The 23,650-nt window shown below is 41.6% G+C and overlaps 1 protein-coding gene across 1 annotated transcript; it reads left to right on the top strand.

Moving 5' to 3' along the window:
• Positions 1-9,358: 9,358 nt before the first annotated feature.
• On the top strand, positions 9,359-23,399 carry LOC123441598 (tetraspanin-4-like). The gene is made up of 2 exons (XM_045117958.1): positions 9,359-9,521; positions 22,768-23,399. Exons 1-2 carry the CDS (start codon positions 9,359-9,361, stop codon positions 23,397-23,399), a joined length of 795 nt encoding a protein of 264 aa, XP_044973893.1.
• Positions 23,400-23,650: the final 251 nt, after the last annotated feature.

Here is a 23,650-nt window from a genome sequence, read left to right as displayed (position 1 = left end):
GGGGTTCAAACAAGTTTTAGTTCCAACTCCAAATGTTATTTCATACATTGCCCTAATCATGAATTGTCCTACTTGGTGATGTTAAGGGTGGGCAAAAACCCAAGAACCAAGGATAGGAGCCAAAAAAACCAGGACCAAGGCTAAAAAAACCGAGGACCGAAACTATAGTCATCTACTCGGTTAGCAAATGTCAATAACCGAAACTACTTTGGTGATTTTGGTTACTAGACTCGGTTCATCGAATTAACCGAATAGTTTATTAAAGCCCAGCAACACTAAGCCCAATAGATCATCCATGAACCTTCTCCCAACCTTTTTGCAACCCACGTACTCAACCTCAACAACAACCATATCTTTTACTAAAAATTAAAAGAAGATGCATCTCAAACCTCCAGGCTTCACGCAGACATGCCTGCACATCACACAACACCGCCGCGCCTCCATTTGCGGATCTACACACCACCCATAATCTTAACGATGTCGGCCTGTGCATTATATGACCCCCATGCAACGGAGGTGGTTGTATGGCTCCCGTGCAACTGCGGCGGCTAGCGCTCATAGCACCCACGCGGCGGCGGTCATGGCCCCACGAGCGAGCAATCATCGCTCCTTCATGGCCTGCGGTCCGCATGTGATAATATACTGCGACATTTCGTTCCTCCAACCATTCCTCCGCAACCCCTACAGCGTACGGATGTTTTACTTGATTTCTGTTGGGTCGTTCATCAATCCTTTGCAAAGATTTGACTCAATGATTTTTGCCCCCATCAATATCTCGGTTTTCTTTGGTTACACCGAGGGCCGAACCAAAATCTTGGTTGACCGAAATCTCGGTGCTTGATTTCTTGAGAGACCGATCAGTTAGCAAAAATATGAAAATCGAATTTCAAACTAATCCAAGGCACCAAACCGTTTGGTTTGGTCTAACCGAATACCCAGTCTGAGGTGATGTTAACTTGATGAATTATGCATAAACATGGCATAAACACATTCTTCATATTATTTGATCATTTTTCATATATAATTTATTTTCATCGGCATTATGGATTATTATCTATGATTTTCAAAGTTTTCAGCATTTTTTTGGAATTTTTAGAATTCTTTAGAATTTGATTTAATCCAGAAAAAGATTTATTGCATGAGCACAATGTCATGGTGACATCGGCAGGTCAACTAACCCAGACTAGGTCAAACCTAACTAGTGGGTCCCACTGGTCAGCGACCCAGTTAATTAACACTCGTTAATTGAACTAATTAGGTGACTAGCTAATTAAGCTTGGGAGCTGGCCCCACCTGTGAGTGACTCTGGGAGGTCAAAACTTTAGTTAGCAGCGTCAAACCCATCGGCAGCTCAATGACAGCGAGGTCTAAAACAACACGGGGCTTCGGAATATGTCCATAGGACAACATTTAGTTCTTGGTTTGCTCCTAAATGTTGTGGGAATGATACGCATCAACTAGCGGTGGTGGACGGAGCTCCGGTGGTCGTAATGGACGGCGACGACCAAAATGGCGGTGGTCAGAGTTCAGTTGCTCGGGGGTTTCAGCGGCATCTTGCAAATGAACAAACCAAACGGCTGGAGGGGCTCCACACGCTGACGCGAGCTTGTTAGACCGCAAGGGTGACCTTATGTTCACTGGAGCTGCGTCGGCGGTGAGCTCAGGCGCGTGCAGTTCGGTCATTGTCAAGTCAGGGCTAAAGGATGAAATTGATGACGGGGGAAAGGGGGTTTTGATCAGAGGCTCACAAATGAGTCGATGGGCTTGTCAGCGAGCGGGGCACCCTGGAGATGGGATGGCAACAACGGCGATCTCAGATGCCTGAGGTTGAAGACGACGTTGATGTAGACGATGGAGAGCTCCTCCAATTGCTTGGTTCTGTGAAGAGGTCGAGGAAGACGAGGCGGAGCTCGTGGAGGTATCAGAGGAGCAAGGGGAGCACAATGGCCGTAGTGGTCAGGGCGAGCGGTGATCGCTAAGTCATCCAAGAGAGTAGAGGTGAGGGAGAGAGGGACGGCGTGAAATGGAGAGGAGGACTCAATCCAGACAGCTGTGGGAAACCTATCCCTGCATCGCGCTGGCGAAGGCAAGCAGGAGGTGGCGAGAAGCTCTACGCACTCTCCACGCCTCTCGTGTGCCTACTGGAGTGGTGCTGGTGGGCTGGGACACCACTTTGCATAGGAAAGAAGCTGATATGTCTCCAACGTATCTATAATTTTTGATTGTTCCATGCTGTTACATTACCATTATTGGATGTTTTACAATCATTTTATAGCAACTTTATATCATTTTATGGGACTAACCTATTGACATAGTGCCCAGTGCCAGTTGCTGTTTTTTGCTTGTTTTTTTACTTCGCAGGAAATCAGTACCAAACGGAGTCCACGCAGCTAAACTTTTTGGAGAATTTTCTGGGCCAGAAGACATAGGATGGGCCAAAGAAGTACCAGAGGGGGGCTCTGAGGGGAGCACCACCCACATGGGCGTGCCAAGGAGCCCAGTTGCGCCCTGGTGGGTGGTGCCCTCCTCGATGGCCTCCTGCATCGCCTCTATGCCCTATAAATGTCCCAATATTCCAGAAACCCTAAGAGAGTCGACAAAAAACAATTCCATCCGCCGCAAGTTCCAGAACCACGAGAACCAATCTAGAGCTCTATTCCGGCACTCCATCGGAGGGGAACACAATCACAAAGGGGTTCATCATCCTATTGGTGCCTCTCCGATGATGTGTGAGTAGTTCATATCACACCTACAGGTCCGTAGTCAGTAGCTAGATGGCTTGTTCTCTCTATGTATCTCAATACAATGGTCTGTTGGAGATCTATTTGATGTAATGCTTTTCTATGGTGTGCTTGTTGGGATCGATGAACAAGGAGTTTATGATCACATTTTTCCTTGAATTTTATATCCAATCTTGATTATTATAGCCTCATTTCATCTCCGAGATTTGGGTTATGTTTGGCCAACTTGATATATTTATTATGCAATGTGAAGAGGTGCTTCGTGATGGGATCGATGTTGCGGTGTCTTTTCCGAGTGACACAATGGGCAGCAAGGCACACATGTATCCTTGCTATTAAGGATAAAAAGATGGGGTCTATTCCTACATGAATAGATCCTGTCTATATCATGTCATTGTTCTTATTGCATTACTCCGTTTTCCATGAACTTATTATACTAGATGCATACTGGATAGCGGTCGATGTGTGGAGTAATAGTAGTAGATGCACGCAGGAGTCAGTCTACTAATCTAGGACGTGATGCCTATACACATGATCATTGTCTTGGATATCGTCATAATTATTTGTTGTTCTATCAATTGCCCAACAGTAATTTGTTCAACCACCGTTGCTATTTTCTTGAGGGAAGCCACTAGTGAAATCTATGACCCCCGGGTCTATTTCATCATCATATACTTTCAGATCCATATTGCTATTTGACTTTTCATTTATTTGCAACTTCTATTTTCAGATCTATATTGTCAAAAAAAATAAATACGTAGCTGCAGTTTTTTTGTTATTTCTTTTATTTTGCGTTTACAAGAGATCTGTTTATCCAAACTATCATCAAACTATCTATCTTTTTACCCGTGAGGGATTGACAACCCCTCTCTTACGTTGGGTTGCAAGTGTTTGTTATTTGTGTGCAGGCATCGTCTACATAGTGTTGCGTGATTCTCCTACTGGTTCGATAACCTTGGTCTCATCACTGAGGGAAATACCTACTGTTGCTATGCTGCATCATCCCTTCCTCTTTGGGGAAAATACCGACGTAGTTCAAGCGACATCAAAAGCCTAGGTGAGCACTCCCTTTTCTAGTTCTTTTATATTTTTGTCTATTTTCTAATTTTCGCTTTCTGTTTTATTTGCTTGGACAAAAACCCTAAATACAAAAACTATGAAATTTATTCTGAGGTATAGGTATAATATTTCTAAGCCCCACAATAATTTACAGCATTTTTTGAGCAACTAAAATAAATATAGCCATTTAATAGAAATTTTCGCGTGCATGTCTGTTATATTTTAAAATGCCAAATGAGTTACTAAAAAGTGCATCACCTCTTTTATGTTGTTCCAACATTTATCAGAAATGGTGAACTTTTTCGAAGGCCATTTTGTATTCACTTAAAATCTAAACCATTTGAATTTGTTTCGATAATGAAGTGCTAGGGTTTGTTCTTCCCCATTTCAAGTTTAGGAGAAATTTAAACATGATGCAACACTCATGCTAGCACAAAGCAAGGGGTAAACAAGGGATGTGACAGAACTATGAATGGTTTAAAAGTAATTTAGAAAATGGCAGAAGTTGTATCGAGTACGTATTTTTGTGTTAATTTCTCAATGGTTTGTCGGAATGGAGTGAATGATGCGGCGTTGGAAATCATGAACAAATGGCAAACTTTTAAATGTAGATTGATTTTTTCCAATTCTTTACAGTTTTAAGTGAATTTTAAAAATGGCTAAATTTTTTTTGGTTGTAATTCTTAATTTTTTTATCTGAATGGGGAAATAATATACCATTGAAAAGCTATGTAAAATCCAATTTGTTTTCTTCTAGATAGTTATCTCTGATTCTTAGCCGTTTTCAAGTGATGTTGAAAATAGCGAGATCATGCGTTATGCTTTTAGCGCTAAACAAAGTGTTCGAAAATGCACCGGGTGAAGAACTTGAACTTCTCGGCTTGTCTACTTGTACTGCACTCTGTGTTTCACGTGCTATTTTTTGCTCATAACTCTCCATCCACTCATTGGAATTGAGCAAATGATATATGGATGGAAAGTAGCTGTAAACATGAAACTTTTATGTGTTGATCTTTTTTTTCATACTCACGATGGTTTAAAAGATTTTCATGTAACATTCATCGTGTATAGTAGTTTAATTTCCCTGAGTGCTAGGTTGAACTTCCACTGATATTGTCCAAATGGGGCTTGCGATATATTGTTGCAAAGGTGTGGACACCGCGATCAAAACCTAGGTCGAATTTTTGGAAAAATCTACACAGTTTTAGAGGAGTTTTGAAAATCCATTTTCTTCATACAAAAAAACATGAATCATCTTTTCAAGGCTATTTCTAAACTGTTTATCGGAATGGGGTAAATGAGATGGCATTGGAAAGCTGTTACAAATACGCTCATTTCATATGTTGAAAGTTTTCCCAAATTCCCTATTGTTAAAGAGGAATTTCAAAAATAACGGAATTTCTAAAACCGAATAGTCTGATTTGTAGTTTGGGGTTAATTTGAAAACCACTAGTGCATTTCATGCAAATGATATGTCATTGGAAAGCTTATGAAAATGCGCATCTTTTCATATAAAATTTTTTGTTCCAACTTCGAACAGTTTAGAAGTACTTTAGAAAAGGCACAAGTTGTACCGAGTTTGCATTTTCGTGTTAATTTTTTAATGGTTTCTTGAAATGGAGTAACTGATGCGGCGTTGGAAACTTGAATAAATAAGGAACTTTTATATTTAGATCTTTTTCCAATTCTTTATGGTTTTAAGTCATTTTTAAAAATGGATAAAATTGCCCTTTGGCCATATGTTTTAGAAACTTTATAGGAATGTGTCGAATAATATACCGTTGAAATGCTACAAAAAGTGCGATTTTTTTTCATGTAGATAGCTTTCTCTGATTCCAAGCTGTTATAAAGCAATTTCGAAAACAATGAGATCATATGTTGTGCCTTTATCGCAAAACAAAGCCTTCGAAAATGCACCGCATGAAGAATTTGAACTTCTTGCCATGTCTACTTGAACCTCACTCTATTTTTCACGTGCTATTTTCCTGCTCGTAACTCTCCATCCACTCAGGAGAATTGAGCAAATGATATACCGGTGGAAAGCTACTGCAAACACGCAACTTTTCTGTGTTGATCGTTTTTTCATACTTGCGACAGTTTAAAATATTTTTCATATGAAATTCATGGAGTGTAGTAGTTGAACTTCCCGCTATATTCATGCAGAACTTCTGTGATGTATTTTCGTTTGTAATTTCTCATTCATTCGTCGGTGTTACACAAATGATATTCCTTTTGTACAAACCTCTCTCACAATATTTTTTAACTTTCTCCAACCGAGGACTTGAACTTATAGAAAAATCCTTTACAATAAATAATTCTTTAAGATAAAATTGCGCCTTTTTGCGTGTCTTTTGCACAAGTAAATACACGGTGAATCTCCCTTATAAGAATTTTTGAACTTCCTGGGTCGACCACATGAACATCTAGCAAAAGTCTTTTTAGACTTCACCTTTTTAATTCCTTTTTAATATGGAACACACTCTATGTAGTAGTTGAACTGCTAGTTGTTTTCAATTTGAATTTCTAAAACATTAATTGAAATAAGAGTTAGAAATCCATCAAAAAGGTGCAACTTTGCGCATTGCGAAGTTTTTCTAATTCGTGTCGGTTTAGGAGATTGTTTTTGAATATGTTAAAACTTATTATTTCGATTGATATAGACCAACATTTTAATCCGTTTAATGCAAGAGATCATATGATATCCCGTTGGATAGAGTTTGATTGGCGAACCTTTGGTGTGTAGAGAGTTTGTTCAAACTTCATCAGCATTTATGAGTTATCCTTAAAAAGCCCAAATTGATATTTTTGTGCTTTAATAAGTGCGGATATCTAATGTCGGGACCCCAATCCTAAGCCATACAAATCCAGCATGTAACACATCAAATCACTCTGCGGCGTGACGCACGGTAAACTCCACGGGTGCCACCTTACCTTGGCCGGGACATATTGCATCTTTTGGCTCACGTATATGAATGTGTCACAGAAAATCATATGTCAGCGAACCCGGGTCGACATGACTACTTATAAACCCAAGTGGCACACCCATACAAGGACAGGCATACATAACCCAACAAAGCAGGTGTTGGTCAACATCGAGTGTAGACGAGTCGTAGCGAACTACCTGGACTCCATTACACTGCGTGAGATTTCGTCGAAGGGACACACACAACAGCAAAAAAGGATACATGCTGGTCAACCAATGTGTTCGGAGCAGTAGCAAGCTACCAAGGCTCAGTGGAAATACAAAGTGGCATTTCCCTTTAAAGAGTACTACTAAAGGCACAGAACTAGGTGTCGAATCCCATACATACCGTTGTATATCACACGCACGCATGACATGCCTGATATGCATAGATACAACAATGGCATCACAACATAACCATACAACATAACAACATTTATTTAGAAGGCTCCGAAGAGCCAACATGGTATAATGTTACAAGTAGGGGATCACAAGATCCAACATTCAGAGCATACAATCAACAAGCGGAAGTTACATGTCTGGGTACAAACATCTACTAAAAATGGCTGGAAGAGCCTGAAAAGTTACAATGACCCTAACAAAGGAGCCAGACCTCTGTCTGGGATTCCCAAGATATTCCGGACAACATACATCACATCATGTAGAACCAATAGTCAGACTAATGTCTCCTCTGCAGCAAACGTGAGTACAAAGGTAGTCAACAAGACTTACATCAGAACTAACTACATATGCATGAGTATCAATGAAGGGGTTGTGGAGTTTAATTGCAGCAAGCAAACTTTGATTCTTGGCTAACCTGTACTATAACTACGAGTAATTTATTTGAGGTGGGATGGCACACACGAGTCCACATATTCACCAAATCAATACACCACTATGGATCCACTCTCGTCCCCCTATGAGAAGGCCATCCATAGCACTCACACTTATCTTGCGTATTTCAGAAAATCCATTTCAAGTTGTCTATGTACCACATAAGTTTCCAAGTAGTCCACATCCGTGGACGCGGCTATTCAAATAGATTAATTCACCATGCACTAGTATACTTGTTCACGCACGCTCTCACCACTTACCACCATATGCACGTCATGCATCTTGGCAACCTTCAAGCGGAAGCACTAGCATGGGCGTCGGCCATGACCTGACTAACCACACATGACTCTAGTCCAGGTTTATCGCCTATTTGGGACTGAACCAGCGAGGAACTCCGACCGAAGTTTTCAATACGACCCCAAACAATGTGTACAAGGTTCCGAATCCCACCTCGACGGATGGTTCTACGCTTGGTACACCCGGCCACTGGTGTATCTACCGCGCCATAGCCTACCCCTTCGATCATCGCTATGCATGAACACCAACACATCCTACAAATACGAGAAACTAGTTGCAACTCCTCGATAGAGATCAAGGTGATTAATAAGTCGAGAGAGTCAATTAAGGATCCCAATGTGTGGTAGTATGTTGTCTTGGATAACATACACATAACTCAGTTCTTAAGGACGGTCCCAATGAGACAAACCACCATGTACTCCTACATGTCCTCTCATCACTACCTTCACCAAATCGGATTAACATAATTATCTCTCACACAACAGGACATGTTCACAACCATTCAGATTCATCACCCAGATGGACCAGACGTGACACGTATCTAAGCATAGAAGGCACAATAAGCAAGCATGGATGAGTAAGCACAACAAGGCTCAAGTAGTTGCTACTCATGCTAAGTGGTTTCAACTATTTACTGTGACAAGGACATGTCATGCAAAGGAATGGGTTCAACTACAGAGAATAAGTAACAATTGAATCGTTGTTGTCCTAATGCATTCAAAAGAGAGCAGGACCAAGAGAGTGGGTTTATATCAGTATGCTCAAGGGGGGGGGGTTGCTTGCGTGACAGTTCTGAAGATAACCATGGTTCTTCATTAATGCCAACATCACAACGTCGGAACCATCGTCTACCAAGAGGAACAACACCCGCAAACAGAAAAATATAATATTTACTTCACAGAAAGGCAACACTATGATGCATGATCATGACATGGCAATATGCTATTGATTGAGCTAATGCATCTAGCAACAATATTAAATGAAGTTGGTTTGAACCAAAGACTTAATTTCATACTCCATATGTAGTTATTTAAATGTCATTTATTTGATTCGTCCTAAACAAAGGACATAGGTTGCTCTAACATGCACTGGTATGCCATAAACAGATTCCTTGCATTTTTCTGATAATATTTCATATATAAAATATTTTCATTGGAGATACGGTTGCATTTCTATGATTTTTAGAAGTTTTGAATATTTTCTGAAATTCATAAATCATTTTCTGATTAATTTTAATTCCATAAAGAATTTATAACGCCAGCATGATGTCAGGATGACCTGAGCAGGTCAACAGGGCTGGTCAGTGTCAAAGCTGATCAGTAGGTCCCGTATGTGAGTGGTTCGACTTTAGTTAAAAGGTTTAATACTAAACTAGGGCTTTATTAGACCGTGGGGTCTAGTGTTAGTGGCTCACAGGGAGTTAGTTAGCCCCATCATTAGCACTAATGATAGTCCAACATCGGACATGCACACGGTTAGGTGGCGACGCCAAATAAAGGCGTCGAAGTTGCTTGTCCGGTCAGCTCCGACGACCGATGGATTTGTGCGGGGGCTCTGTGGATCAGGTGCAGTGCTGGGCAGGGCTGTGGTGACGGCGAAGACAACCAGAGCGTCGGTGGTGCTTGGAGGTGAAGTCAGAGCTCGCTATCGAGCCGGCATAAGCATGCGCTCTGGAGCGCGCTGATACGTCCGGAATGCATCACTATTTTGTATCATAATTTATCTCTATTCGTTGATATATTTCACTTTATGATGATGTACTTATGATGTTTTGGCTTATTTTACAAAGTTTCCAACTTTCCGCTGCCGAAACAGCAGACGCAGGATTCAACGGAGAAAGTAGCACGAAGAGTTGCAATATGAGAACATCTCCAATTGAGCTGAAATTTTGAGGGAAGAAGTTTCCGAACGGGTCCCGAAGACAGGTCAAAGAAGGGCCGGAGGGGGACCACAGGTCACCCAGGTGACCTGCTGGCGCCTCTAGGACGAGCCAGGACGCCCCCTGAGTGATGGGGCCCACCCCCGACACTCTCCTTAGGCCTATATGTCCGTCTTGAGCTAAAAATGCTGGGGACAAAAGAGTTTTCGCGATTCCGCCGCCGCTCCGTGGCATAAACCTATAGAGAAGAAAAGACCTTCCCGGCGGACACATTCCACCAGGGAGAACTCCTCCCGGAAGGGGAGATCGTCCTCATCGTCATCACCATCGTCACCGGCATCATCGAGATCATCATCACCATCATTACCAACACCAGCACCATTTCCACCTTCATCCCATCTACTTCACCATTGCAATCGGAGTTGTACCTTGCACTATTCATCCCCTCTACTCTACCGGTGTTGTTTACTCGTTTGTGGTGAATGCTATTGAGTTTTGTTGGAGGATTATTGTTATGACCAGATTGTTAATCATATTTTCATCACCTCTCATCATGATCTCTTTTATGTCTTCTGAGTAGTTCCGTTAGTTCTTGAGGACATGTGAAAAGTGTAGATGCTAGTAGTCATATGATGTTCAAGTAATATGTGTTGATTGATATATAAGTTATGGTGTTATTCTTCTAGTAGTGTTATGTGAACGTCGACTACATAAGACTTCGCCTTTTAAGGACCTAGGGAAATGCATCGTGTATAAAGAATGCTTATGGTGGGTTGCCGGAGTGACAGAAACCTAAACCCCAGTTTGCATACTTTTGCATGAGGGAGTATTGGATCCTAAAGCTTATTGCTATGGTTAGGTTTTGCGTTAATTTCTCTCTTGTATTTGCGGACGCTTGCAAGAGGTATTAATCATAAGAGTGTACTTGTCTTAGCCTAGATGGTGCATTAGTTAAGATCCACCCACATAACACTTATCAATACAAAACGTAGTACCAGACGGAATGTGACGAAAGCACTTGACTATCCCTCCCGTGTGTCCTCAGGAATGCCTTAGTCTTTATAAGTTTAGTCCCTCGGCTTATCCTTTGTGTTCAAAAGGATTGGGACACTTGCTGCACCTTGGCACCATTTACTTTACTTGCATTTATTTCTTTGTTGCTTATACTAGAAAACCGATAAAAAGCTACCTTTCAGTACTTGAAGTTATTCCTGGCTCAAGATCACTTGTCAAGACCTTCTACTCCTCGTTGTGCTCGACACTCTTACCTATGAAAAAGGCTACGATAGATCCCCTCCACTTGTGGGTCATCAAGACCATTTTATGGCGCCGTTGCCAGGGAGTGTAGCGCTATTGGTAAGTGAAATTGGTAAGGAAACCTTTACATTGTACGTGTTGTTTTTGTTTAACTGTTTCCACCTTTTGTCCATGTGGACAACTCTGCTCTTGGTTTGTTGCTTGTGGGGAACCTCCCCAATGCTATTGTGGTGGAGAGGCCTCCCCCACCTACTGAAATTGTGCCTTTTAAAATACCAACTGGTATTGCTGATTGTGTTTTGGCTAATCCATATGTAGGAGATAGACATCCACGTGTACACTTGCTATATCTTTCACAACTATGCTCCTTATTTAAGTTTGCAGGTATATCGATGGATTTTGTTATGAGAAAGTTATTCTCTCTATCATTAATAGATAAGGCTTTTTATTGGTATAGTCTTCTTGATGACTCTCATTTACTAAATTGGCAAGATTTTATGCCTCTCTTTTATGCAAAGTTTTATCCTCTTCATGAAATACATCGAGACAAGAAATATATTTATAACTTTTGGTCTCCTGACGGAGAAAGCATCGCTCAAGCTTGGGGGAGATTGAAATCCTTAATGCTCAAATGTCCCAATCATGAGCTCTCCAAAGAAATTATTCTTACAAATTTTTATGCAAGGCTTTCTCGTCACGATAAAGAGACGCTTGATGCTTCCTCTAGTGGGGCATTCTCCAACAAAAGCACTGAAGCTAAATGGGATCTTATTGAAAGTATTCACAAGAACACTGAAGGCTGGGAGATTGATAAAGGTATTGAACCCGTTATAAATTACGAACGTTATTACATTGAGAGCTATGTGAAAACTGATTACTTCAATACCTTTTGCGCTAAGATTGGTCTTGATTCCTAGGTTTTAATTGATTTTTGCAATGACTTTCCTCTCATATTGACTCTTCTGAGAAGAAGGAGGATCAAAACCATAAACCTTTGAAGGATTTACCTGTTGATATTAATGTTGTTGACCAATCTTGCCCGCAGTTGAATATGAAAAGGCCCCTTTTCCCGCAAGGATGAGGGAGCATTCTTTTGTCACATGCACCCTGAATAAAAGTGAAAGAACGACTGATGAGCATGGGGACCTGATTAAAGTCGATCCTCAAGTTGCATTAGTCAATGATCTTGTTACTAGTAATATTGAGGATTCCAATATAATTTTTTGTGCTGTCTCCACTAACCTTATTACAACCAAGAATAAAGGCCCAATTTCAGGTACTCCAGTTGTATTTGTTAAAATAAGGGATCATAATTATTATGGGCTAGATTTGGGATCCAGTGCTAGTGCTATTACTTTTTCACTTTATCAAGAGATCATGAATGAGATTCTACCTTGCGAAATTGAAGAAGTTGATGTCACAATCCATCTTGCAAATAAAGAAACTATCTCTCCTATTGGAATTGTGCGAGATGTTGAAGTTCTATGTGAAAAGGTAAAATATCCTACCGACTTTCTAGTACTTGGTTCAGTACAAGATAGATTTTGCCCTATTATCTTTGGTAGGCCTTTTCTCAAAACTTGTGGAGCTATTATAGATTGCAGGAAAGGAAAAGTATCTGTTGAATTTAATAGTGAGCCATATGAATTTAACTTTTCTAAATTCTCGACGCAAACTCGTGGTACTGATCTACCTAGTAATGATAAAATTATTGAAGAGATTGCTTCTATTGCTATTCCTCATAACGATCCTTTGCAGCAATTTATGGAAAACCATGAGAATGATATGCATATGCAGGAAAGGAATGAGCTAGATGATATATTCTTGAGACAACCTGCTATCCTGAAGCACAACCTTCCGGTTGAACCTTTGGGAATTTTATCGAAACCAAAAGAAGACCCGATGTTTGATCTTAAACCTCTTCCGAGTACGCCTAAGTATGCTTATTTAGATGAAAAGAAAATATATCATGTTATTATCAATTCTAACCTTTCAGGATATAAAGAAGAGCGATTATTGGAAGTCCTTCGTAAACATCGAGGTGCTATTGGTTATACCCTTGATGATCTTAAGGGGATTAGTCCATCTATTTGTCAACATACTATCAATCTTGAGCTTGATGCTAAACTATTTGGTGATCATCAACGACTGTTAAACCTGAAGATGAAGGATGTTGTGAGGACCGAAATCCTCAAACTTCTAGCTGCAAGTATTATCTACCCTATAGCTGATAGTAAGTGCGTAAGTCGAGTACATTGTGTTCCCAAGAAAGGAGGTACGACTGTGGTTCCTAATGATAAGAATGAGCTAATACCTCAAAGAATTATCATTGGATATAGAATGTGTATTGATTATAGGAAGCTGAACAAGGCAACCTGGAAGGACCACTACCCATTGCCGTTCATCGACCAAATGCTCGAAAGGTTATCCAAAAACACTCACTTTTGCTATCTTGATGGGTACTCTGGCTTCTCTCAAATTCATGTTAATACTGCTGATCAAGAGAAGACCACTTTTACTTGACCCTTTCGTACTTATGCTTATAGATGTATGCCTTTTGGTTTATGCAATGATCCTGGTACTTTACAAAGGTTTATGTCCGCTATCTTTCATGGTTTTTGTGAGGAAATTGTGGAAGTCTTCATGGACGATTTCTCTGTGTATGGAACCTCTTTTGACCATTGTCTCCACAACCTTAATAAAGTTTTGCAGAGATGTGTGGTGACGAACTTGGTACTCAACTGGGCGAAGTGCCACTTCATGGTAAATGAGGGATTTTTTCTTGGCCAGAAGATTTCTGAAAGAGCAATTGAGGTGGACAGGGCAAAGATTGAAGTAATCGAGAGAATGCCTTATCCAAAAGACATCAGAGGTATTCGTAGTTTCCTCGGTCATGCTGGTTTCTATAGGCGATTTATTTAAGACTTTTCTAAAACTTCAAAACCCCTTACTAATCTTCTCCATAAGGATATTCCTTTTGTGTTTTATGAAGATTGTAAGGAAACCTTCGAAGTTCTTAAGAAAGCCTTGATAACCACCCCTATAGTCCAACCACCTGATTGGAATTTGCCTTTTGAAATCATGTGTGATGCTAGTGATTTTTCTGTTGGAGCTGTGTTAGGACAAAAGTTTGATAATAAATTGAATGTTATCCATTATGCTAGCAACACACTTGACAGCGCTCAAAAGAATTACGCTACTACTGAGAAATATTTTTTAGCGGTAGTGTTTGCTTGTGATAAGTTTAGGCCTTACATTGTTGATTCTAAAGTCATTATTCATACTGATCATGCTTCCATTAAGTATCTTATGGAAAAGATGTTGGAAATATGCCCTAGAGGCAATGATGAAATAATAATTATTATATTTGCTGTTTCAAGATAATCATTTATTATCCGTGCTATAATTGTATTGAATGAAAACATAGATGCATGTGTGGATATATAGACAAAACAATGTCCCTAGTAAGCCTCTAGTTGATTAGCCAGTTGATCAAGGATGGTTAAGGTTTTCTGACCATATGCAAGTGTTTTCACTTGATGACTGTATCACATCATTAGGAGAATGATGTGATGGACAATACCAAACTATAAACGTAGCATGTGATCGTGTCATTCTGTTGCTATTGTTTTCTGCATGTCAAGTATTCATTCCTATGACCATGAGATCATGTAACTCACTGACACCGGAGGAATACCTTGTGTGTATGAAATGTCGCAACTTTAGTGGGTGACTATAAAGGTGCTCTACACGTATCTCCGAAGGTGTCCGTTGAGTTAGCATGGATCAAGACTGGGATTTGTCACTCCGTGTGACATAGAGGTATCTCGGGGCCCACTCTGTAATACAACATCACATATAAGCCTTGCAAGAAATGTGGCTAATGTGTTAGTCACGGGATCTTGTATTACAAAACGAGTAAAGAGACTTTCCGGTAACGAGATTGAAATAGGTATAGGGATACCGACGATCAAATCCCGGGCAAGTAACAAACCGAAGGACAAAGGGAATGGTATACGGGATTATATGAATCCTTGGCACAGAGGTTCAACCAATAAGATCTTCGTAGAATATGTAGGATCCAATATGGACATCTAGGCCCGCTGTTGGATATTGACCGGGGAGTGTCTCAGGTCATGTCTGCATAGTTCTCGAACCCGCAGGGTCTGCACAATTAAGGTTCGGTGATGTTTCGGTATAGTTGAGTTATAGGTGTTGGTGACCTAAAGTTTGTTCGGAGTGCCGGTTGAGTTCATGGATGTTACGAGGGTTTCTGGAATGGTCCGGAAACGAAGATTGATATATAGGATTGTTTCATTTGTCCTACGGAAAGATTTCTGGCATTACCGATAGTGTACCGGGAGTGACGAATGGGTTCCGGGTTTTTACCGGGAGGGGGCCACCCACTCGGGAGAGAACCTAATAGCTCATGAGTGGCGCACCAGCCCTTGTTGGGCTGGTGAGGCTAGCCCAAGTGGACTATTTCGGCCAAGGAAAGAAAATCAAGGAGAAAGGAAAAAAGGAGGGAGGTGGGAAGGAAGGAAGGGACTCCTCCTTCCCAAACCGAATTGGAGTTGGAGTCCCTCCTCCTCCACTTCGGCCGACTCCCTAGGGGCTCCCTTGAGCTCCAAGGCTAGCCCCTCCCCTCCTCCTATATATACTAGAGGTTTTAGGGTTTTTAGACACAACTTTGCTGCGTGCAACCCTAAACTTCTACTTCGTAGTTCTTCCTCTAGATCGGTTTTCTGCGGAGCTCGGGCGGAGCCCTGCAGGGATAGATCATCACCATCACCGCTGTGCCATCACGCTGCCGGAGAACTCATCTACTTCCCTGTATCTCTTGCTGGATCAAGAAGGCGGAGATCGTTATCGAGTTGTACGTGTGCTGAACGCGGAGGTGCCGTCCGTTCGGTACTAGATCGGGACGGATCGTGGGACGACGGTGATTTGAATCACTAAGCTATTCCACTACATCAACCGCATTTCTTAACGCTTCCCACTTAGCGGTCTACAAGGGTATGTGGATCCGATCTCCCTCTCGTAGATGAACATCACCATGATAGGTCTTCGTGTGCGTAGGAATTTTTTTGTTTCGCATGCAACATTCCCCAACAGTGGCATCATGAGCTAGGTTCATGCGTAGATGTAATCTTGAGTAGAACACAATAGTTTTTGTGGGCGTTGATGTTCGATTTGCTGCCCTCCTTAGTATTTTCTCGATTCGGCAATATTGTTGGACCAACCTTACTCGTACGCTTACAAGAGACCGGTTTCATCGAGTATTATGCAACTTGTTGCATAAAGATGACTGGCGGGTGTCTGTTTCTTCAACTTTAGTTGAATTGGTTTTGACCGAGGCGGTCCTTTGAGAGAGGTTAAATAGCAATTTGCACATAACCGTTGTGGTTTTGCGTAAGTAAGATGCGATCATACTAGATACCCATAGCATCCACGTAAAACATGCAACAAAAAATTAGAGGACGTCTAATTTGTTTTTGCACGGTATGCATGTGATGTGATATGGCCAAAGACATGATGTGATATATTGGCTGTATGAGATGATCATGTTGTAATAGTTAAATATCGACTTGCACGTCGATGCTACGACAACCGGCAGGAGCCATAGGGTTGTTTTTAAACTAACGTTTGTGTTTGCAGATGCGTTTAATATATTGCTAGGTTGTAGCTTTAGTAGTTATAGCATAGATAGCATGACAACCTCGATGGCGGCACGATGATGGAGATCATGGTGTGGTCCCAGTGACGATGAAGATCATGCCCGTGCTTTGGTGATGGAGATCAAGAAGAACAAGGTGATGGTCATATCATGTCACTTATGAATTGCATGTGATGTTAATCCTTTTATGCACCTTATCTTGCTTAGAACGACGGTAGAATTATAAGGTGACCCCTCACTAAATTTCAATATAAAATTGTGTTCTTCCCGACTGTGCACCGTTGCGACAGTTCATCGTTCTCAGGCACCACATGATGATCGGGTGTGATAGACTCAACGTTCCCATACAACGGGTGCAAAACAGTTGCACACACGGAACACTCGGGTAAAACTTGGTGAGCCTAGCATGTACAGACATGGCCTCGGAACACAAGAGACCAAAAGGTCCTGCATGAATCATATAGTTGATATGATTAACATAGAGATGTTTACGAGTTAAACTACACTCAACTCATGTGATGATCGGACTTGAGTTAGTGAATTTGGATCATGCCACGCTCAAATAACTAGAGGGATGTCTATTTCAGTGGGAGTTTATTAGTAATATGATTAGCTGAACTCTAATTGTCTTAAACATAGTCTAAGTCCACTTTTCAATATTTTATATTGTAGATCAATGTCTCACGCAGTAGCAACCCTGAATTTCAATACGTTCCTAGAGAAAGCTAAGCTGAAAGATGATGGTAGCAACTTTGTAGACTCGGCTCGGAATCTGAGGCTTATCCTACAAGTTGGGAAAAATAATTATGTCCTTGAAGCAGCGCTAGGAGATGAACCACCCGCTACATCTGAACAAGATGTTTTGAACGCTTGGCAAGCACATAAGGAGGACTACTCAATAGTTCAATGTGCAGTCTTGTATGACTTAGAACCGGGACTTCAACGACTCTTTGAACATCATGGAGCATATGAGATGTTCCAGGAGTTGAAGTTTATCTTTCAGAAGAATGCCCGGATCAAGAGGTATGATACCTCCGATAAATTCTATGCTTGCAAAATGGAGGAGAATTTGTTTGTCAGTGAACATGTGCTCAAAATGTCTGGGTACTGAAAACGTCTAGCTGAGATGGGAGTTGAACTCCCGCAAGAGGCTATCACTGAGAGAATTCTTCAATCACTGCAACCTTGCTATAAGAGCTTTGTGTTGAACTATAACATGCACGGGATGAACAAGTCACTCGACGAGTTATTCGCGATGCTGAAAGTCGCAGAGTCAGAACTCCGGAAAGAACATCAAGTGTTGATGGTCAATAAGACCACTAGTTTCAAGAGAAACAACAAAGGCAAGAAGGGAAACTGCAAGAAGAGCGGCAAAACTGTTGCCCCTCCGACAAAGAAACCCAAGGCCAGACCTAATCCGGAAACAGAGTGCTATTATTGCAAGGGGATGGGTCACTGGAAGCGCAACTGCCCCAAGTATTTGGCTGATAAGAAGGCAGCCAATGCCAAACCATCTATATGTGATATACATGTTATTGATGGGTACCTAACCAACTCTCGTAGTAGTGCCTGGGTATTTGATAACGGTTTTGTTGCTCACATTTGCAACTCGAAGCAGGAACTGCGGAATAAACGAAGGCTGGCGAAAGATGAAGTGACGATGCGCGTGGGAAATGGTTCCAAGGTTGAGGCAATCACCGTCGGCATAGTCTCACTTCAGTTACCATCGGGACTAGTTATGAACTTAAATAATTGTTATTTAGTGCTTGCGTTAAGCATGAACATTATATCTGGATCTTGTTTATTGCGAGACGGTTACTCATTTAAGTTAGAGAATAATGGTTGTTCTATTTTTATGAGTAATATCTTTTATGGCCATGCACCCAATGTGAGGGGTTTGTTCATATTGGATCTTGATTGTGATGACACACATATCCATAACATTGAGACCAAAATATGTAGAGTTAACACTGATAGCGCCACCTTTTTGTGGCACTGCCGCTTAGGTCATATTTGTGTAAAGCGCATGAAGAAACTCCATGCTGATGGGCTTTTGGAGTCACTTGATTTTGAATCACTTGACACGTGCGAACAATGCCTCATGGGAAAGATGACTAAGACTCCATTCTTTGGAACAATGGAGCGTGCAAGTGACTTGTTCGAAATCATACTTACTGATGTGTGTGGGCCAATGAGTGTGGAGGCACGCGGCGGATATCGTTATTTTCTCACCTTCACTGATGATTTGAGTAGGTATGGATATATCTACTTGATGAAGCACAAGTCTGAAACGTTTGAAAAGTTCAAACAATTTCAGAGTGAAGTTGAAAATCATCATAACACGAAGATCAAGTTCCTACGATCTGATCGAGGGGGCGAATATTTGAGTTTCGAGTTTGGTGCTCACTTAAGACAACGTGGAATCGTTTCACAGTTGACACCGCTTGGAACACCACAGTGTAATGGTGTGTCCGAACGTCGTTATCGTACTTTGTTAGATATGGTGCAATCTATGATGTCTCTTACCAATTTGCCATTATCGTTTTGGGGTTATGCATTAGAGACAACTGCATTCACTTTAAATAGGACACCATCAAAATCCGTTGACACGATACCATATGAGCTATGGCATGGAAAGAGGCCAAAGTTGTCATTTCTTAAAGTTTGGGGATGCGATACTTATGTCAAAAAGCTTCAGCCTGAAAAGCTGGAACCCAAAGAGGAAAAGTGCGTTTTCATAGGTTACCCAAAAGAGACAGTTGGGTACACCTTCTATCTCAGATCCGAGGGAAAAGTGTTTGTTGCTAAGAACGGAGCTTTCCTTGAGAAAGAGTTTCTCTCGAAAGAATTGAGTGGGAGGAAGATAGAACTTGATGAGGTTGTGAAACCTCTTATCCAACAGGATGGTGGCGCAGGGCAGAGAGAAATCTGTGTCGAGGCAACACCAGTTGAGGAGGAAGCTAATGATGATGATCATGAAGCTTTAGATCAAGTTACTATCGGACGTCGCAGGTCGACAAGATCACGTACTGCTCCTGAGTGGTACGGGAATCCTGTCTTATCTATCATGTTGTTAGACAAGAGTGAGCCTGTGAATTATGAAGAAGCAATTGTGGGCCCGGATTCCAACAAATGGTTAGAGGCCATGAAATCCGAGATAGGATCTATGTATGAAAACAAAGTGTGGATTTTGGAAGTATTACCTGAAGGTCGCAAGGCTATTTAGAACAAACGGATCTTTAAGAAGAAGACAGAGACGAACGATAATGTGACCGTTTATAAAGCTTGACTTGTGGCAAAGGGCTTTCACAAGTTCAAGGAGTTGTCTACGATGAGACGTTCTCACCGGTAGCGATGCTTAAGTCCGTTCGAATCATGTTAGCAATAGCTGCATTTTTCGATTATGAAATCTGGCAGATGGATGTCAAAACGGCGTTCCTTAATGGTTTTCTTAAGGAAGAGTTGTACATGATGCAACCCAAAGGTTTTGTCGATCCAAAGAATGCTAACAAAGTATGCAAGCTCCAGCGATCCATTTATGGACTGGTGCAAGCATCTGGGAGTTGGAATAAGCACTTTGATGAGGTGATCAAGGCGTTTGGGTTTATAAAAGTTGTTGGAGAATCTTGTATATACAAGAAAGTGAGTGGGAGCTATTGAGCGTTTCGTATATTATATGTGGATGACATATTGCTGATTGGAAACAACGTGGGGTTCTTAGAGAGTGTAAAGGATTACTTGAACAAATGTTTTTCAATGAAAGACCTAGGATAAGCTGCTTACATATTAGGCATTAAGATCTATAGAGATAGATCGAGGCGCCTAATAGGACTTTCACAAAGCACATACCTTGATAAAGTTTTGAAGAAGTTCAAAATGGAGCAATCCAAGAAGGGTTTCTTGCCAATGTTACAAGGTATAAAGTTGAGTAAGACTCAGTGTCCAGTGACTATAGAAGATAGAGAAAAGATGAGTACCGTCCCCTATGCTTCAGCCATAGGGTCTATCATGTATGCAATGTTGTGCACAAGACCGGACGTCAGCCTGGCCATAAGTATGGCAGGCAGGTTCCAAAGTGATCCAGGAGTGTAACATTGGGCGGCGGTCAAGAATATTCTGAAGTACCTGAAAAGGACTAAGGGAATGTTTCTCGTTTATGGAGGTGATGAAGAACTCTTCATAAAGGGTTACGTTGATCCAAGCTTTGACACTAATCCGGATGACTCTAAGTCTCAAATCGAATACATATTTATTCTTAATGGGGGTGTGGTAAGCTAGTGCAGTTCCAAGCAAAGCGTCGTAGCAGATTCTACATGTGAAGCGGAGTACTTGGCTGCCTCGGAGGTTGCTAAGGCGGGTGTATGGATGAAGCAGTTCATGGCGGATCTTGGAGTTGTGCCGAGCGCACTAAATCCAATAACTCTGTTCTGTGACAACACTGGTGCCATTGCTCTAGCCAAGGAACCAAGGTTTCACAAGACCAGACACATCAAACGACGCTTCAACCTCATCCATGATTATGTCGAAGGAGAGGACGTAAATATTTGCAAAGTGCACACAAATCTGAATGTTGCAGATTCGCTGAATAAACCTCTTCCACGAGCAAAACATGATCAACACCAGAACTATATGGGTGTTAGATTCATTCCAATGTAAATCGCATAGCGATGTGAGACTAGATTATTGAATCTAGTCTAAGTGGGAGACTGTTGGAAATATGCCCTAGAGGCAATGATAAAATAGTTATTATTATATTTCCTATTTCAAGGTAATCGTTTATTATCCATACTATAATTGTAAGATGCATGTGTCGATATATAGACAAAACAATGTCCCTAGTAAGCCTCTAGTTGACTAGCCAGTTGATCAAGGATGGTTAAGGCACTACAAGAAATATGCTCATACATGACGTTTTTTAAGATGTCGTTGATGAATTTGTCATAAATCTATGACGATTTCATCCGAGATCCTCGTAAACCGTTTGATTAGATCAAATCTACATATAAATTACGACGATGTGAGTCAAAAACGTCGTAACTTCATAAGATGAGATCGTCATAACTTTTACGATGATTGTAAAAATGTCGTACATGTTCTAACTATGTTGACATGTCACTCGTGGGTCCATTCTATCCCACCTCATCCTAGTTTGTGAAGCAACCTACTATTATGTCATTCCAAAAATTCTTGCAAAATTCTCATAAATACTTTGGATCATATATTTCTCAAATATGTGAAAACCCTTCCTTGCATAGTTCAAAAATAATTCAGCAATATTCATTTTCCTATTTTGTTCCGAATAGCACATTGTGAAGGAAGTGCTATTTCTATTTATTTGATTACCCTCATATTTTTTGGGCACTCTTTCCTATCCAATCATTGCCTCATGAAAACTTTCGTAACGATTTGCCTAGTAAATCTTTCTTAGCAAATTTCCAAAGTTTGTGTTCAGCTAACAGCTTTGTGAAGGAAGTACTAGATAGGAATATCCTGATGAGTTGAATTTTTTTCACATCATCTATGTGTCCAAAACATAGCTCTCCACAAATTTTTAGCCACATATAACAATCCATGTGAGCTCATCATCCAATCTTTGTTTCTGGTAATATTTTCATTTTGTGAAGCAACTACATTTTATATTGCTTTATAGTTGATGAAAATTTACCACAGGATGATAGTGACCATATAACCTCACTCCACCAAATTTTAGCTCATTTAATTCAGACAGCTTCCCTCAATATTTTTCCCAATATTCTTTTCAGTAGAGAGCATTGTGAAGGAAGTATAGTTTGTAATGGAAAATGGATTTTTTGTGCAAAGAAAATGAAAAGTCCCTTTGGCAACATTGTTTGTAATTGCAAGATGCAAGCTTGTCTACTCCAAGAGATCATATTTGTGTTTTATCATGTGAAAAAGTAGAAGCAAAATAATAGAAAAAATACAATTGCATATGCTTTATTCTAATTGGTGGAATTGGTTGTGGCATGGATCGATGACATGGCGTTCATCCATCCATCCATCTCTCCATCCCCATACATCCATCCCTCTCTCTTGCGCACAGGAACCCTATCCCTCTCCCTGATCCAGATCCTCCACCCACCTCCCTCTCCCCTCGCCGCGGCCTCCCACCACGGCTCCCCGATCCAAATCCTTTGTTGGGGGGGGGGCATCTGGCTGGCGTCGCGGGTGAACACCACCGACTGCATCCGCTTCCTGCAGTGGCCAATCATCAACATCACGCTCGCCGTCATGGTCGTCTCCCTCATGGGCTTCACCGGCGTCTGCTACCGCCAGACCTGGCTACTATGCATCTACCTCTTTGCCATGTTCTTCGTCGTTGTCGCCCTCCTCTTCTTCATCGTCTTCGCCTTCGCTGTCACCGACCGCGGGGAGGGCCAGGTGGTCATGTATCGCCGCTTCCTCGAGTACGAGCTCTCCGACTACAATGGATGGCTCCGCGGCCGCGTCGCCGACCTTGACTACTGGGCCACCATCAGCGCATGCCTCCGCGACGGCCATGCCTGCCGCTCCATGCGCCGCCCCGCCCGCGACCCCAACACCGGCATGCTCGTCCCCGAGCCCGCCATCATGTTCTACGGCTGCGACCTCTCCCCGATTCAGGTCCCTTCTCCCTCCCAAGATTCACTTCCATCATCTTACCTCGCGCACCATTTCCATGCGATTCTTGGCTAATTCCCCATTGCCAAGCAACCCGCGAGTAGGAATGCCATCTGGCCAAAGGAGAATGATGCCGACAATGGCGGAGGCGGCCCTGGAGGCGGAGGCGGGCTGGGTGGACATGACGGGCAGCTGACGGGGTTCACCAGCAAGCCATGGAGGCCGCTCACTCGGAAGCTATTGATCCCTACATGCATCCTCAACCCATACAGGTATTGCTCAACTTCACTTCACTTGCATATCATTTGTTCATGTTCTGATTGATG

This window comes from Hordeum vulgare, chromosome 3H (genome assembly GCF_904849725.1).
Source record: "Hordeum vulgare subsp. vulgare chromosome 3H, MorexV3_pseudomolecules_assembly, whole genome shotgun sequence".
In the NCBI taxonomy this organism is placed as follows: domain Eukaryota; kingdom Viridiplantae; phylum Streptophyta; class Magnoliopsida; order Poales; family Poaceae; genus Hordeum; species Hordeum vulgare.
Note: the sequence above shows the minus strand (reverse complement) of the source record. Positions and strands in the feature narration are given on the sequence as shown.